The sequence below is a fragment of the Tursiops truncatus genome, chromosome 3 (genome assembly GCF_011762595.2).
Source record: "Tursiops truncatus isolate mTurTru1 chromosome 3, mTurTru1.mat.Y, whole genome shotgun sequence".
Lineage (NCBI taxonomy): Eukaryota > Metazoa > Chordata > Mammalia > Artiodactyla > Delphinidae > Tursiops > Tursiops truncatus.
This window is the reverse complement of record NC_047036.1, coordinates 150997384-151015931: the sequence shown is the minus strand read 5'-3', so window position 1 is coordinate 151015931 and position 18548 is coordinate 150997384. Positions and strand designations below refer to the sequence as shown.

The 18548-nt window shown below is 38.7% G+C and overlaps 1 protein-coding gene across 6 annotated transcripts in view; it reads right to left on the bottom strand.

Annotated features, from left to right (window-relative positions):
- SIMC1 (SUMO interacting motifs containing 1) overlaps positions 1-18548 on the bottom strand; it is a 97519-nt gene that overhangs the window by 25093 nt on the left and 53878 nt on the right. For 3 of the 6 annotated variants that reach the window (XM_073802814.1, XM_019942731.3, XM_019942734.3), the window contains 5 exons: positions 15248-15480; positions 14411-14480; positions 9058-9212; positions 4221-4373; positions 2228-2356 (listed from right to left, as the gene is read on the bottom strand). In XM_073802814.1, coding sequence (XP_073658915.1) covers positions 2228-2356; positions 4221-4373; positions 9058-9212; positions 14411-14480; positions 15248-15480 — 740 coding nt within the window. The other 3 variants (XM_073802815.1, XM_073802816.1, XM_019942733.3) reach the window with 3 other exon arrangements.

The window sequence follows — 18548 nt, the reverse complement described above, 5'->3', positions numbered from 1 at the left end:
CAATCTGACAAGGGGTACCTATGAAACACCTACAGCTAATACTACTACTAAATGGTCAAAGACTGAATGTTTGCCCCCTGAGATCAGGCATAAGGCAAGGATGTCTGTTCCTATCACTTCTCCAACATTCTATTGGAGGTATTAGCCCATGCAATAGGGTAAGATAAACAAGCAAAAGGCATACAGATTGGAAAGGAAGAGGTTAAACTGTTTTTATTTGCAGACAAAATATTGTGTATGTAGAAAATTCTAAGGAAACTACAGAAATGTTCCTACTAGAATAAATGAATTCAGCAAGGTTGCAGGATTTCTATATGCTATCAATGAGGCACTGGAAAATGATAGGTCACATGGGTTATGCCTTTGTCAAAACTCATGGAAGGATATTTATGTAAATTAGTTTGTATCATTTAATTGCATGTAAATTATACCTAAACTTTTAAAAGTTAAAACAACCAAGATAAAAGTATATAAAATATCTCCTAGTATAATTTGGGGTGGTTGCCAATATGCCCTTTCTGAGAAAGTTTTAAAGTAGGGCCAGGTTTTATTTAAAATTTTTTTGTCTATGTTAAGCCCAAATTTGTTTACAGTTACCCATTCCTTAGATTTCCCATCTCTCACCAGAATCTGGGTATAAATGAATGAATGGTATGGGAGTTGGACCCAAATGAAATATCCTTAACAAAGTGATAGAGCAAGCATGGCATTTATGAATGCTTCCTTTTGGCTGACCACTGTAATGTATTGCCTTCTCTGAACTGACCTTGGATTTAAGAAGTCCTGGGGGGCTTCCCTGGTGGCGCAGTGGTTGAGAGTCCGCCTGACGATGCAGGGGACACGGGTTCATGTCTCGGTCCGGGAAGATCCCACATGCCGCTGAGCGGCTAGGCCCGTGAGCCATGGCCGCTGAGCCTGCGCGTCCGGAGCCTGTGCTCTGCCACGGGAGAGGCCACTACAGTGAGAGGCCCGCGTACCGCAAAAAAAAAAAAAAAAAAAAAAAAAGGGGCTTCCCTGGTGGCACAGTGGTTGAGAGTCTGCCTGCTGATGCAGGGGACACGGGTTCGTTCCCCGGTCCGGGAGGATCCCACATGCCGCGGAGCGGCTGGGCCCGTGAGCCATGGCCGCTGGGCCTGCGTGTCCGGAGCCTGTACTCCGCGGCGGGAGAGGCCACAACAGTGAGAGGTCCGCGTACCGCAAAAAAAAAAAAAAAGTCCTGGGTTTAAATCTGGATTCTGAATGTGATTAGCTGTGTAAACTTGGGTTATTTAACTACTTAGAGTATATTTCTCATTTGTTAAACAGTAATAACATTATAAAGTTTTATGAAAACATGAGATAATTAACATGACAATGACTGGCACATTGTAGGGACCCAATAAGTGTTTGTCTTAATCTTAGCAGGATATTTTAATTAAATCTTTATTACAATTCTGTATGGTATGACATTTTCTTCCAATAGAGGAACCAGAACTGTACAAGAATAGTCTTGGCTGCCAACTGGCAGCTTAGGGGATGAGTATGGGAAGCAGACATAGACCTGATGGAGATAATTTCCCCTAAGGGCCACCACCGTACAATGGCTTTCTCATAGTTATCTTCTCTACCAGCAACTGTTCATGAATTCATATTCATTCCAGTTTATTTTTCTTCCTTCAGATTTCTAAAATTACTGGTTCAAAGGAGGAATCACAGACCCTAGCCAAGAGCTCTGTTTCCTTGTCTCTTCCTGATGAAATGCTTTACTAATTAATGCTTAGAGAAACTGAATTCCTTATTCTTAGTATCTCGGCTCACTCTAAAGGTGCAACCCTATTCATTCTTGGGTCACCTCTTTTTCCCCTAATATTGGATATGCCTATTTCATTCATCCATCAAGACTTTAGTGAACAGTTATACCAGGCTCTATGGCTGAGGGTCAGAGAAGATGGTCGTGCCTCACAGCTGAACCTTGAGAGATGAGTAAAGTTATTAGACAGATGGATAAAGTGGGAAAATTTAGGCTCCATTTAAGGTACCCTGCCTCTTCCCAAGAAATTATGCCTTAGCTGCAAATAATAACAACTGGTTGAGAACCTCTTTCTTTCAAAAGGTTAAAGAGACAGGAACTATCCCTCTACCTTTTTTTCCCTAATTTAACTACCATTTGGAATTCTCTTTTGAAATTATGTTCCCAGACCAAAACAAAAGACAAACGAACAACAACAACAAAAAAACTAAGACTCACCTCTGACTCCTCTCAGGAATGTCCAGCACAAACCCAAACATCATTTCAGCAATTTTATTGGAGCTGCATGTGGGGGTCCTATCCACCTCTACGGCTATGGACAGCATCCTCTGCAGCTGGCATACAATCCTGAGTCCAGAACACAGAACACAAATGAGCGGGAGGGTCTGGCAAAGAGCTACCCTACTGGCTGGGATGAGGTCCCCACCAGTGTACTAAAGGATCTTGTAAAGCACACACTAGGGTCAGGGAGAACTACTCAAGCATCAGCATGCTTTTATTAGCAATTTCACCTACCTGAATCCCTTTTGCCAGATCATACTATCTGAACCTCTCAGAACCTGGGGTTGAGCTGTAAAAGCAAGCTGCTTTTAAATTCAAAAAGAGAAACATACAATCTTAAGGGTCTAGAGAACTTTAACGATCACCTAACCTATAACTTCTCTATTTCACAGATGAAGAAACAGGTCCAGAATGACTAACAATTATTTGAATTTCTTTGATAGGAGAAAATACATATTTACCATATAGTCTTCTCCTGTTACTAGTTCCTTTACAATAATCTTTTACTAAGTTCAGTCTCAGAGTTTCAGCTGGTGAAACGTGACCCTCTCTTTCATCAGACCTAACTGTGGGAGACAGCCAGGCTGATGTGGCAGGAGGAATCTGGGCAACCCCTCAGAAGGTGAGCCTGGCCTTGAAGCTAGCCTCTTCTAACATGCACTATTATTTGTGAGGGAAGGAAGGGCTCTGTTTTCAGAAAATCTGTAGCCAGTGACACAATAGGTGGAACAGGGACTCTAGCATCAGATTCTGGTTCAGCAATGACAAGCTGATCAATTTTTGACAAATTACTAAACTGCTCTCAGTCTAAGTTCTCTCATCTCAAAAAAGGAGAAATAATACCACCTATTTCATAAAGTTGTGCTGTTTAAGATATCTGGCAGACAGGCACTCATTCATGGTAAACAGCAGTGCCTACTGTTGTTGTTAAGATCATGATCACTTTTAGGGGGACCCTATTTTATTCTACTAATATCTACTTACAATAAATTTATTACTATTATTATTATTATATTAGCTTTCATTTAAGGAACAGTGTCTGCTTCTCTCTTGGGTCTATATACTGAGTTCTGGGATAACCCTACTTCCCTACTTTAGGACCTTCCCCAATCTGCTCAAGCAAATATTTCATTGTTCCAAAACATTCTCCCTTTAGGTACAAGATTGTCTCCTAAATTAGTGAAAACCCATAGTACTTATATGAAAATCAGGTCAATGCAACTAGATTATTATATAGCGTTGTGAATTTAGGCACAAATGCTGTATTTGAAATATCAAGTGTGACTGTCATTTTTAACACAATTGACATGGAATAGCAGGTTACTTGTGCAAGGGCAGCTCCAGCCCCCAAATCCTGGCATTTCTCAAAAAATGCCAAGACCACTTTCAATCCCATTAAAGAAATGCCAGGAATCTCTTTCCAGTGTGGTCTGAGGTAATAGGACCTGCCCTGGTCTGAGCCATTGCTGTTATAATCTGTTGGAACCTGCAGGTTGAACTGCTCTTCTTCTTCCAGGACTGGAGGAGAGACCCAGGTCCTTGAGGACAAGAGGCTGCTGGAACACCCACTACGCATGACTCCTCTTCTGTCAGTGGACAGATGAAGTGGTGAGTAGCTGTAACCCTGTATTGTCTCTTGGAATCTAGGAAAGGGAGGGCAATGTCCTCTGGCTTTTGTTCCATTTCGGCTTTGTGAATTTATATTCACTTAGTGAAGTCCTATTCATCTAGGGGGAAAGCATCTGCTTTTGTTTTACCTTTGGAATTAGGAATTTAGCCTTTAGTCAAACTAAGATAGTTTTTAGTAAAAACCAGCCTATGTTATAAGAGCTTGCTAATTTTGGGGAAACTCCTCTTAGGGGGTGGTGCTGTTCTCTAAAACAGTAAATCCCAATAGCCCCAGGAAAGATAACTTCTGCCTGCTCCTTACAGCTGATTGGTGTTCTTTGTGAGGTTAGGTTGGGGAGAAGGGTGGCTACTGCTGGCCTTCAAGATTCCTGTTCCTGGAGAGGTTTGATTCTCCTTTGGGGACTGAGTTAATCTGTCTTCAGTTACTGCTTTGACCAACCACTTGATGACATCCCTGCAATGGAAAAAAGATAAGAAAGAAAAAGTTTAAACTTTTGTCTTACTATATGGTGCTCAGAACTGCAACTTTAACATGGGCTCCTAGACCTCTAGATTTCCCTAAAGGCAACACAGAGGGTCCTTAGGCTACTTTCAATATTTAAAAAGTCTAATGGAAACCCTGCATTTAATTGTAGTAAGGTTACAAAAGGTAAGTAAAACATCAATATTTTTCTTTAAGTTAGAATTATTGAAAGGTATCTCCAAGGTCAAAGAGCACTATCTGTGGCTTCCTGACCAGGAACATTCCTTGACAAAGTGGAAAGTTGGACTGGATGACTTTGTTGGCTTTCTATTATTAGATGTCAGTTATTAATGCTAATAACCAAGGTTTAGAGTATGTGCAGTGGAGTCAAACCTTACACAGGGTGTAGGCTCACAAAGTTAGTAAGGTAAAAACATCTCATATAGTCAAAATTACTTTTGATGATCACTTAGGTAACCCAGGTAAAAATGATGGATTGAATATACACATCTAATTTTGTTCCCTCCTAAAATGCCACTAATACTACAGTAAATAATTTTTTAAAAAGTCCACAAAGAAGGGAAGAAAAGGAGGGCAGATAATAACAGTAAAAATCTGGAAGCTGGAAGGAAAATGAAGTATATTCACAAAACAATATTCTTCAGTAGTGGAAATGAATATGCTACAGTGGATAGGTATGGACAAATCTTAGTACTCTATAATAGTAAGTGAAATATAAAAGTACCAATTGATTACATACAACATGATACTCTTTTATATACAGCTAAAAGGAGCTAAAATAAAAATATATACTTTGCAGGAACACATATAGATGCAATAAAACTATATAAAAAGGAAAGGAACATGATGAACATTCAGGATGCCAATTACTTTGGGTGCAAGAAGGTGCGAAAAGTGGATGATGGGGGATGGATGTAGGTAATTGTCAAGGTCCTAGCCTTTGATTTAAGGGGTTGGGTAAGAGATGCTGATTACAAAATTCAAAGTAACCAATTAACTAAGTAAATAAGGCAAATGTCATGTTTAGATGATGTTTAATCTAAGTCTATGACTTTGGCAATGGGGTAAATTTTAACTGACTTGGCAGAAGTAAGAAAGCTGAATCCTAAGCCAGCAGTAGAGAAGAGCAATCCTATTTAATCCTATTCACCAAAAAATGGAAAAAAAAAAAAACCTTCAATAAGTGCTGCAAATGGCAGTATGAGGTTTCCATGAAGTTAGGGTAAAAGCGGGTAAATTAAAATAAATATGACGGCTTGTAATCTGTTTAAGAAACTTTTAGATCTTCTCCCCCAGTGCTAAAGACTACAGGTTAACTTTGTGGAGAGGTAAAACAGAGGGTCTCTGGACTGGGATACCAGGCACAGCTGGGAGGCAAAGGCATCAAAGCAAAAACAGGGGCTCTAAGTGAACCTATGCATGCTCAGTGCAGAGATCCTTGCCACCTTCCCAGAACTGTCTTCCCAAAACCTGGCATCCTGGTCTTTATCCTTCTTGTAGGAAATCTGAAGTCTTTTCTGGAAAACTCATCCAGCCCAAGAGGAAAGACCTAAAGACACTGACGAAGTATTTTCTAAGAAATGGACAGCCAGTTCCACCTACAGGGAAGCTCAGAAATGACAAGTCCTCACCTGTACTCAGAGCTTCCAAGAGCTTTTGAGTCACCCTTAAACGTGGATAGATTACAAAAGTTTACCAGACATCTATGGACATATTCTAACATGAGAGATAAACACCAAAAAGCCAAACCAACCCTCCTTTCTCCTCAAAAAAGCAACTTGGAGAAAACAGACATTATACAGGGAATTAACAAAAACAAAAGCTATCATTAGTATAATCAAAGATATGAAAAGATACGGATCCATGAAAGAAAAAGACAAGAACAGAATACTATTTATTATTTTTAAAAAGGAACATTTAAAGAAAAAGAGCTCTTGGAAATTAAAAACATGATAACAGGAATGAAAATTCTATTTTCCAAGAATGAAGGATATGAAATGGCCCATTGAATGCCCAGCATACTAGATGAACATAGATCTAAAACAAGTATATTGGGCAAAAAGAGGATTCTATAAACAGCCAGAGAAAAAAATCAAGGCACACACAAAGAATCAGCAATCAAAGTAGCTTATGGCTTCTTCACAGCAATTCTGGAAGCTAGAAGACAATGGAAGATTTCCTTTAATATTCTGTAGAAAAGATATTTCTAACCTAAATATCTATACTTACTTATCAATCAACGTGTGGGAAGATAAAGATATTTTCACACATACAAGATCTCAAAAATTTTACTTCCCACATACCTTTCTAAGAAGCTACTGGAGACTGATCTATCAAAAACATGGGCGTAAACCAAGAAAGAGAAGATATGAAACAGAGATCCAACACTGGAAACAGGTGAAGGGAATTTTCACATTTATGATAAAGACTGGAAAAGAGGACAACCAATCCAGATTGAAGGAGGTCAAAACGTTCCACCACAGATCTTCAAGAAGAAGAACTTCATAAGACTAACCCAGTGTGAATAAACATCTTGATGGGATATTTAAACCAAACGGCAGAGAATCTAGGGTTGACTTCTGATATGCACAAACAATACGAGGAAACTAAAAATGAGGCAGTTATTAACTCTAAGGAAAACAAAAAAGTATGAGTGAAAGAAAAAGTAATCACAGTTTAGTACTTGGCTCAACTCTGACTAGCACACATAGTTATAGTGATGGAAACATTGGATATTGATCTAAACAAGATTATGATATAACTCTATTAATGGCATGGGGGCTGGGATGTGTGTGTGTGTGTGTGTGTGTGTGAGAGAGAGAGAGAGAGAGAGAGAGAGAGAGAGAGAGAGAGAGAGAGAGGAGGTAGAGAGGAAAAAGAGCTAACTCCTCATCTTTCATGTGGGGAGTTAATAGATAATAGCTAACAATGAAAAATCAACAATTAGCAACACAAGCAGTTTATTTAGCCATAAAGAGGTAAAAATCCAAAGAATCACTTAAATAAAAGAGTTGAAAGTAGTTACCCCTTGGGAAAGGAAAATGTGGGTGAGGGGATCTGGGGACTAGTGTATTTCTTAAATCATGTAGAACTAGATTATTCTTTGTATGCACAGTTAACAAAAGAAAAGAAAATCCCTTAAGGGGTCATATGGAGACTGACTTACCATCACTTTCTTTTTAAAAACTTATCTTTGAGGTATAACATATAAAATAAATTGCACACTGGTTTTTGTTTGATGAAATTTTTTTATTTTAAGAAGGAAATGGAAAATTTTATTTGAGCTAAGCTGAGGATTATAACCCGGGAACAGCCTCTCAGAAAGCTCTGACAACTGTCCCACCCGTTAGAGGTCAAAGCACAGTTATATACTGTTTGATGAGTTTTGATAAATACATGCACATATCCGTGTAACCACAACCTCAATCTAATAGCCCTCTCTTTTTGAATCAAATACAGCTGGTTTCCCCTCCAGCTGGAACTGATTTTTTTCATTGATAAAGCACAAAATATAGTATGTGGCTTGCATTTAGAGGTTACCAATGCCTATCTTTAAACCCAAGAGTATAGTGTTGGGTATAGTGAGAGGCTCACACAATGAAAGTGAGTGACTTGTCACTGGATTGAGTTGGGTTCATGTCTCCCATCTCCCAATCCAATGCCTAAGCTCACAAAGCAGAATGGTCAGGAGAGTTGCTCTCACTATTTAAATTGTTATTTTTCAATTTTAAACCCAACTACGCTATCCTGTGCTCTCTGTAGTTTCTCTACTTACTGATTTTCTACCCCCTATAATCATTAACATTTAAACTTTACATAAAATGGTACATCTAGGGAAATGGATATAAGCATGCAAACTAAGGGAGAAAAAGCGGACTGTTACTTAGAACATAATGAAACGTCCCCCTTTTCTAATTAAAGGAGTTATAATAGTCAATATCCCACACTGGCCTGTGAAAACTATTCTTAACAAATATGCCAGAACATATGAGAAAGTAAATGTGAGTGAAAAAAAATCTCAATGATGCTCTGAAAAAAGGAATGCTGGTGAGAACCGTTTCCAAAAGAAGCAAAGCTTGTAGTTTCAGGATGAAAATTCTAGCCTGAGATCCCTACCCTATAAACCACATTTCACCCCGTTGGTATAAGGATATGGTAGTTCCCCACTCTGAAGCTTCCAGAAGCTTTGGACCTGATCCTACAAAAAAAGAACACGTGCTTGCTACCTTACTGTACTTTATTGTCAGCCACGTGACCTATTATAATAATAGGTTTTTCAGAAAGTAGTAGTGACAAATGAGATTTATCTTGAGTTACTCAGGGGGATGGAAATAAATTTAGGTTTATAAAAGCTGTGAAAAGTTTTACACAAGTCAAGTTTTCCCCCTGGATCTCACAAGGCCGTCTGAACAATACTGAAATAGACTAAAGGAAGTCTGATGGTCCTCGGGAAAAAACCACACAAGTTATGGCATCTGACACACAGTTGGTACAGAGAGGTTTTCTTCTAGGACTGTTTATAGTTGTAATAACTATCCCTGTTATACTATCTAGCTACTAGAAAATCTCATCCACCTGATGTTCTCAGGACTTGAGTAGCTGCCCACTTACAGCCCCTACCTCTTGTCATCCCAGGGCTCAGATGGCTGGTTACCTGACATTGTGGGGTTGCTTGTCACAGGATAGCACAGTGCTTGCAATAGATTGCTGCAGGTGCTGTCGCTGCTTCCTCAGGATCTGTTGGAAATCATCTTCCAGGGTTTGTACTACATAACGTAGAAAAAGGACTCGCCCGGGCAGATTTTGTCCCTGGGGGAGAAAAAATGAGAAGTATTTCCTCTCAATCTCCTGGACGACACTGAGCACTGGGCTCTCATAAATACTAAGTCAAGGGAAGGCCCATGAGTCAACTAGTGTGTATCTAAAAGAGAGGTTTCTGGGAGAGAGCAAGCAGTCTAGGTCATTATAAAAGAGGGCAAATAGGGCAATCCTAGAGCTTGAAAAGTCAGTCTCTTTCTTTCACTGAACCTAACTATCAGTCTCAGGATAAACCCTAAACTGTGGATATCTGAACAGAGACAGAAAAAATGACTATGCCAAGCTACTAGATCAAGCAACCATGATGTCTATCTCACTGCTATACTTCTAGTAAGATGAGCTGATGTATATCCTTACTGTGAAAGCAAGTCTGAGCTGGGTTTCCTGTTACAGGTGAAATGATCCTAACTGTTGAAGCCTAACTGATGCAGGTAAAGAGCATGGGCTTTGGTGGTGCACAGACCTTATTTATTTGTTTGTTTGAAACTCAGCTCCATCCCGTATTTAACTTACCCCGCTGAGTCTCAGTGTCCTTGTGATTTATGTGGTGATAACTCTAACCTTACCAAAGCCAGCGTAAGTGTCTGTCACACAGCAGGCAGGCATGCACAATTCATTGGTTTCCCTTTACTGACAAGGAAGGACTTACTTCTGGCCTTGTGCTATTTGTTTTGTAAATGCCTTATAGTTTCTTTGTCCCTCATTTCCTGCATTATTGTCTTTGATTTTTTCATAGTGAAATGTTTACATTCCTTTCTCATTTCCTTTTGTGTACATTCTATAGCTATTGTCTTTGTGGTTACCATGGGGATTACATTTAACATTCTAAAATTATAATACTTTGAATTTATACCAGCTTAACTTCAATAACACACAAAAACTCTGCTCCTTTACAGCTCTGTTCCCACCCCTTTTAGTTGTTGAAGTCACAATACTATATCTTCATATATTGTGTGCCCCAAAATACACTAATAATTCTTTTAAATGCATTAATCTTTTAAATTATGTAGAAAACAAAATGTGGAGTTACAATAATACTAGCTTTTAGATTAATACTTTAAAAATGTATTAGTTTCTTAATACATTATAGAAAACCAATGTGGAGTTACAAACCATTGTTACAATAATAGCTTTTATAACTGCCCATGTATTTATCTTTATTTCTTCATACGGCTTCAAGTTACTGTTTAGTTTTCATTTTACTCTGCAGGACTCCCTTTAGCATTTCTTGATGAGCAGGGATAGTAGTAAATGAACTCCCTCAGCTTTTGTTTATCTGGGAATGTCTTTATTTCTCCCTCATTTTTTTTTTTAACAACTTTATTGGAGTATAATTGCTTTACAATGGTGTGTTAGTTTCTGCTGTATAACAAAGTGAATCAGCTATACGTATACTTATATCCTCGTATCACCTCCCTTTTGCGTCTCCCTCCCACCCTCCCTATCCCACCCCTCTAGGTGGACATAAAGCACTGAGCTGATCTCCCTGTGCTATGCAGCTGCTTCCCACTAGCTATGTATTTTACATTTGGTAGTGTATATATGTCTATGCCACTCTCTCACTTCGTCCCAGCTTACCCTTCTCCCTCCCCATGTCCTCAAGTCCATTCTCTACATCTGCGTCTTTATTCCTGTCCTGCCCCTAGGTTCTTCAGAACCATTTTTTTTTTAGATTCCATATATATGTGTTAGCATATGATATTTGTTTTTCTCTTTCTGACTTACTTCACTCTATATGACAGTCTCTAGGTCCATCCACCTCACTACAAATAACTCAATTTCGTTTCTTTCTATGGGTAATATTCCATTGTATATATGTGCCACATCTTTTTTAACCATGCATCTGTCGATGGACACTTAGGTTGCTTCCACGTCCTGGCTATTGTAAATAGACCTGCAATTAACATTGTGGTACATGACTCTTTTTGAATTATGGTTTTGTCAGGGTATATGCCCAGTAGTTTCTCCCTCATTTTTTTTTTTTTTTTTTTGCGGTACGCGGGCCTCTCACTGTTGTGGCCTCTCCCATTGCGGAGCACAGGCTCTGGACGCGCAGGCTCAGTAGCCATGGCTCACGGGACCAGCCGCTCCGCGGCATGTGGGATCTTCCCAGACTGGGGCGCGAATCCATGTTCCCTGCATCGGCAGGCTGACTCTCAACCACTGCGCCACCAGGGAAGCCCTCTCCCTCATTTTTGAAGGACAGTTTTGCTGGATACAGGAATCTTGGTTGACTTTTATTCTTTAGCACTTTGAATATATCGCCCCACTAACTTCTGGCCTCCAGTTTCTAATGAGAAATCTCTGATAATCTTATTGAGGATCTTGTATTGATGTGTCACTTCTCTCCTGCTGCTCACCCTCATTTTTAAAGGAAAGTTTTGCCAGATATAGTATTCTTGGTTGACAGTTCTTTTCTTTTAGAACTTTGAATACATCATCCCATTGCCTTCTGACCTGCAAGGTTTCGCTGAGAATCTGCTGAGAGTCTTATACAAACTCACTTGTATGTGATAATTCACTTTTTTCTTGCTGCTTTCAAGAAAAAGTCTTTCAAAGAAAAAGTCTTTGACCTTTGACAGTTTGATTATAATGTGTCTTGGTGTGGGGTCTCTCTGGTTTATTCTCACTGGAGCTTTCTTGAATTTGTATGCCCACTTCTTTCCTCAGACTTGGAAAGTTTTTGGTTATTATTTCTTCAAATAAGCTCTTTGCCCCTTTCTCTCTTCCGTTTATGGGACTTCTCTAATGTGTATATGGTCCATTTAATGGTGTCCCATAGTCCCTTAGGTGCTCATCAATTTTCTTTATTCTCTTTTCTTTTTGCTCCTCTGTCTCAGTGATTTCAAATGACCTTTCTTCATGTTCACTGATTTTTTTCTCCTGCCTGACCAAGACTGTTGTTGAACTCCTCTAGTGAAGTTTTCAATTCAGTAACTGTATTTTTCAGCTCCAGGATATGTTTGATTATTTTCTACAGTTTTTTAAAATTTAATATTCTCATTTTGTTCATGCATTATTTTCTTGCTTCATTTTGTTGTCTGTGTTCTTTTTTAGCTCCTTGAGCATCTTTAAAATAGTTAAAAAATTTTTTTTGTCAGTATGTTTGTGAGATTTGTGTTTGTTGTGTTTGTTGAGAGATTTGTGTTTCTTTAGGGTTAGTTTCTGGAGCTTTATTTCATTCTTTTGATTGGGCCACATTTCCCTGCCTCTTTGTATGCTTTGTAATCTTCTTTTGAGATTTAAACATTCGAAAAAAACACCTTTCCCAGTCTTTATCCATTGAGTTCATGCATGGCAAGACCTTCACCAATCAGCTTGGCTAAAGGTCCTGAGACCTCTCAGACCTTTACTGGAGATGTGTTTTCTCTGAGCTTGTGTGTGTGCTTTTATCTGCCTTAATTTCCCAAGTGGCTTGCCCCTACTTCTTCTTGAAAGCCCACGGTCTCTTGCTCCCCCAGTACCTGTTTGTGGAACTGCATACTCTCTGCAGCTCTAAAATGCTGCAGTGCTCACATTTCTTTTCAGCCAGAAAACTAAGCCACTGTTCTCAACAGTGCTCTGAGTCAGGTAAGACAGAAACTATTCTCCTAGCAAGCCAGGACACTGGACTCAACGTCCACTCTTCTGTTTCCATCCCAAGGGAGGAGCCAAGGTATGGGAGATTTCCTCCTAGTTGCACTGTGCTATGCTAGGTAGAGGGAGGGGCATGGACACACAAAACACCACAAACTTTCCTACTCCTTTCAATGGAGTACCTTCTTGGTTATGCATTGGCCTGAGTACTACAACTTCTCAACTGGTCTCTAGAGTTTTCACAAAGGTATTCTGGTCCATATATTGTTGTTAACTTGGTATCTCCATTGGGGAATAAGGGCCTGGAGCTTCCTTGTCTACCCTCTTGGTGGTGTTTCCCAGATCATGCTTCCTTAAAGCCCTGTATTTTTTTGCTCCAATCTGGAGTGATTGCCCTCTAGGTCTACTATTTGCAGTAATCTCAGGACTTCTCTTCCTTACTCTTCTGGATTAGATCTAGTGATACTGGATCCTGTGTCTCCCCCTTTTTTGATTGTTCCCCTATTCTTTGTATGCATATCTTCAAGTAACCTATGAAATGGGGTGTGTGGATATTTTGTCAAGTTTGTACATGTCTGGAAATGTCTTTATTCTACCCTCACAGTTGACTAATAGTTTGGCTGAGTATAGAGTTCTAAGTTGACAATAATTTGTTCCATCCAAGTGCTTTTGGGTTAGCAGACAGAAAGCTGGCAATTAAATTTAGGGATCCCTAAAGGTCAGAATGCAGACTTTTTTTCTGGAGCACCAACTCTACACTAGCTGCCTTCATTTATGACAGATGGTTCATTCGATTTCTTTTAGACAATGAATCCTCTGATTTTTTGCCTGAAAGGTAGGTAACCTGGCAACTGAGCTTTCTGTACTCAAAAACAGAGATTATCAGTTCCATCTACAAGCTTTCAACAGACTTACAGCTCATATCCTACTTCAACCTTCTTATATATTGTGTTTCTGAGTCCAAAAATTCTCTGCTCTAAAGGGCAGATTTCCTCCCTCTTTGGCTACAGCCCTTCCTCATGTATTCTAGCCTGTAGCTTTCTCAGCCTAGCTTCATCAGTCATCACTCTTATATTTCCTTTAGCTCTTCCAATCTTCATTCAAATCTATTGTCTTTCCCCTTATTTTCAGTGCCATAGGTTTATATATTTCTCTATTCATTTACTGTTATTTTAAATGGAATCTGAAAAAGGAGAGGGATAAGTGAATGTATTCAATCTTGAATTGGAAGACAGCACATACCATTTCAATAGGAATGTTTTGGTCGGGATTGGGGGGAGTAAAAGAAAGGAATAATGGCAAAGACGTTACTACCAGATTTACAGTCACTTTTATTTCTAGTTAAAACTTCCTCTGCAGGGCTTCCCTGGTGGCGCAGTGGTTGAGAGTCTGCCTGCCGATGCAGGGGACACGGGTTCGTGCCCCGGTCTGGGAAGATCCTACATGCCGTGGAGTGGCTGGGCCCGTGAGCCACGGCCACTGAGCCTGCGCGTCCGGAGCCTGTGCTCCGCAACAGGAGAGGCCACAACAGTGAGAGGCCCGCATACCGCAAAAAAAAAAACAAACAAAAAACCTCCTCTGCAAAAGATTTTTGCTTGCAATTGCTATGTTACCTCTTCCTCCATGACATAAGTGAGCAGCTTCCAGTCCCACTCCACTGTCTTGGCATTAGCTGGATGTAGCCTGAAAGTAAGGTGACATCAATTAGAATTCTGGAGAGTTTAGTGGAAGAAGGGATGGGATCTCGAAGATGATAGAAGCAAGAAGCCTCCTCTTATCCTCAGTGCTCTTGCCCACGCTTTGATACAATACCATGTCATCTGAGGGTAGTGGAAGTTCATTTTCTTTGGCTACCCAGTATCCACCTGTCTTTTGGGAAGCATTAGTACCCCAATTTTGCCTTGAAGAAATCAACTCTTTATTATTCTTAGCCCACTGGCTTTACCCACTAGGACCCTGGGATGAAGTCTGCAAAGCATGTCAATCTTGATATTCTATTCCTCGGTTCACAATGATTGGCTCAAAGATGGACTCAGGTCTTATGTTATGCCAATTAAAACCTATAAGACTCAATTTCAGAACTCTGTATGATTATAAAGGAAGTGGACCCTCTCTTGTACTAAGAATGTTGTAAAAGCTAGAGGCTGAGAAGGTTACCATGTGAAGCCTAGAAACAGCAACGTAGAGCTGAAAAATGGATCCTGGTAACCATTTCTGAACTGAATTAAGTCACATCTTATTCCTAGGTTTCTAGTAACACGAGTCATTAAATTCTCTTTTACCAGCTGTTAAAGCCAGTTTGGATTGAGTTTCCTGTCACTTGCAATACAAATAATACTAATATACTAAGTCACCCTCTCTAATGGTTAGATGAATAAATCTTAGGCAAGAGAAAGTTGTGCCCTGAGTCCAGGTTCCCCAGAAGATTCGCCAAAAGCTAAGGTTCATACTGTTGAATTTTCATGAGAAGCATGTAGGCCTCCTTTAGAACATCCACAGTCTCAGAGCCACTGAGCAGGATTTTCTGGATGATGTGAGCCACAATTTCTCTGGGTGGGTAATGCTGGGGTGACACAAAGTCCATCAAAAACTGCACAGTCCCCAGGGGAAAGTTTTCTTCAATGGTGTTTGCTACCATCCTTAGTCTTCGATGAGGGATAGGTTCTAATTTTTGACTCTTGTTCTGCAGAGATAAAAAGAAATAAATTAGGATGGGTTTCTATAGACATAAAAGCTAGAGGTTCTGGAACAAGTTGAAGACAGGGAAGTTTTCCATGCATTTTAAATATTCATAATTTAAAAAACTGAGACTGGAAAGCCTTATCTAAAAAACTTCTAATGACATGGTAAAATACTTATATTAAGTTAACAAATAAGAATACAAAGTTCTACATGTAACATGATTTCATCTGTGTTAAAATATAGCATTAGAAAGGAAAGTACAAAAGATTTAAGAGCTAGCCTAAGTTGATTTTGGAATAAGGGTGATTAAGATATTTAGGGGTAGCTATGATACAATATCAGATACTGAAACAAAGAGATGAATAAAGATGCTTTAAATATCTTTTATTGTTAGAAGAAGAATTCCATTTTGTTGGTCTTTTTTGAGTCAACAGTAAATATTAAGTTGCTTCACCGCCCCCCCAACCCCCAAACAGTATGTATATAAAGAATGAAAGAGAATGTATGAAAAGTGGTTTTCTATTATCTGGGTGGTGAAATGATGGATGATTTTTCCTCTATATGTTCTTTTGTAGTTTTCAATTTTTCTGTAATAGACACATCATCAAAAGAAAAACAAACATTAAAAAGTCTGATATAATAACAACAATAATTATAATAATAAGTTTTAACATTCAACTTATCCTCACTTAATTCTCTCAACAACTGTAAGAAATATATGTTATTATTATTCCTATTTTATAGATAAGGAAACTGAGATTTAGAGTGAGAATTTGTCATGCAATAGATGGCAGAAGCTGGTTTCATACAGCGGTATAACTCCACAGCTACCATCTAAACTCAAACTCTCTATAAACAACAAAACCAACAATAATAAATATATTATTGTTAAAACCCCCAATTATTAAAAAATTTAAAGTGTCTACACATAAAAAGGCAACCAGGAAGGAAATACACCCAATTATTAACATTAATAAATGCTGACTGATAGCATCATGGGTAATTATTTCTTAAGCAAGCATTATTTTTAAAATCTGAGAATAAGTATTAATTTTAAAACATAAGCCAAACAAAGTTTGATAGTTTATGTATAACAGAAAAACAGTGATGGCTGGAATTGCCCTTCTGGGGAGAGGGCAGTTAGCTTTCTTATGTCTCAGGCCACCTGAGGGTAACCCCTGATCTCACTGATAACTCAGAGGAGTTAAGGCTAATGGCTGGTTAGCGGCAGCATGGACACTGGCTAAGAAGTTCTTGGAAGAATTTACTGTATAGCACAGGGAATTATATTCAATATCCTGTAAAAACCTATAATGGAATGTAACCTGAAAAAAATAACAGAATCACTTTGTTGTTTACCTGAAACTAACATAATATTGTAAATCAACTATATTTTAATAATAGTTATATATTATTAAATATATATTTAATATAATAAATATATTATATTTATTGGCTATAAATGGCTATAATAAGTATTATTATAGCCATCCTAGTCGATACAAAGTGGTATCCCATTGTGATTCTGATTTGCAGTTCCCTAATGACTAATGATACAGAAAATCTTTTGAGAAATGTCTATTCAAATCCTTTGCCCATTACTAATATAATACTGTAAATCAACTATACTTCAATAAAAAAAATAATGTACTGACCAAAACCCCCAATGAATTAGAATAGAAAATAAAGTGCATCACACTAAAAACAAGTTCTGGGGGGAGAATGACTTAGTGAAGAAGTACTTATAAAAAGCCCAAAAGTAATCAAAAGAGACAGAAAATATTTACAGATGTATTCTAGATGGCTGAGATTCTTTGAGAAGTTAAGAAATAAAGATGAAGAAGAAAAAGCCACTCTGTGTAGCCTAATTGCCACCTTGTAATCTGAGCTATGTGTACACATAAGGTGGACCTGTATCTACTGATGGCTTCTTTGGTTGTGTAGCACCTACAAAGGACTACAGCCTTGACTAGGTAAAAAACTTTCTCAAGTCCTCCAGGTGCTCAATAATGGAATGATGTATCGCCAATCAGAGGCAAACTCATAGGAAAAAAGAGAACAAGCTAGTGTTGGGGAAAGTCATTCAGAAGGAGGAAACATAAAGCCTACTAGAAGGTAGAACAATTAAAACGAGAGAAAAAAATTCACTCTCTAAGGGCAAATCAATGTGAATGCCTGACACCCACTAAGCTGGATTACGGATTGCTCCAACAGGAGAAGCACCTTTTGAATTCTTGAACAACTTCAAGCCAGTCTTCTTCATGTTGGGAATGTGGTTAGGTATAATGAAAAAAAGCTTCATGTTATGGGACTGAGCCACAATTTTTTTTTCTTACACATCTAGTTTAGTTCTTACAGATCAATGAAGACTAATGGGAAGTAGCATTTCCGTTAAAGTCTTAAAATTGAGCTGGAGAGGGTGTTGAGAAAAGGGAACCCTCCTACACTGTTGGTAGGAATGTAAACTGGTGCTGCCACTATGGAAAACAGTATGGAGGTTCCTCAAAAAACTAAAAATAGAGCTACCATATGTCCAGCAATCCCACTCCTGGGCATATATCTGGAAAAAGACGAAAACTCTAATTTAAAAAGATACAGGCACTCCAATGTTCATAGTAGCACTATGTACAATAGCCAAGACATGGAAACAACCCAAGTGCCCATCAACAGATGATTGGTTTAAGAAGATGTGGTACACACACACACAAACACACACACAGTGGAATATTACTCGGCCATAAAAAAGAATGAAATAATGCCATTTGCAGCAACATGGATGGACCTAGAGAATATCATACTAAGTGAAGTAAGTCAGACAGAGAAAGACAGATATTATATAATATCACTTATATGTGGAATCCAAAAAAATAATACCAATGAATCTATCTACAAAACAGAAACAGACTTGCAGATATAGAAAACAAACTTATGGGTACCAAAGGGGAAAGGGAGGTGGGGAAGGACAAGTTAGAAGTATGGGATTAACAGACACAAACTGCTATACATAAAATAGATCAGCAACAAGGATCTATTGTCTAGCACAGGGAACAATATTCTGTATCTTGTAAT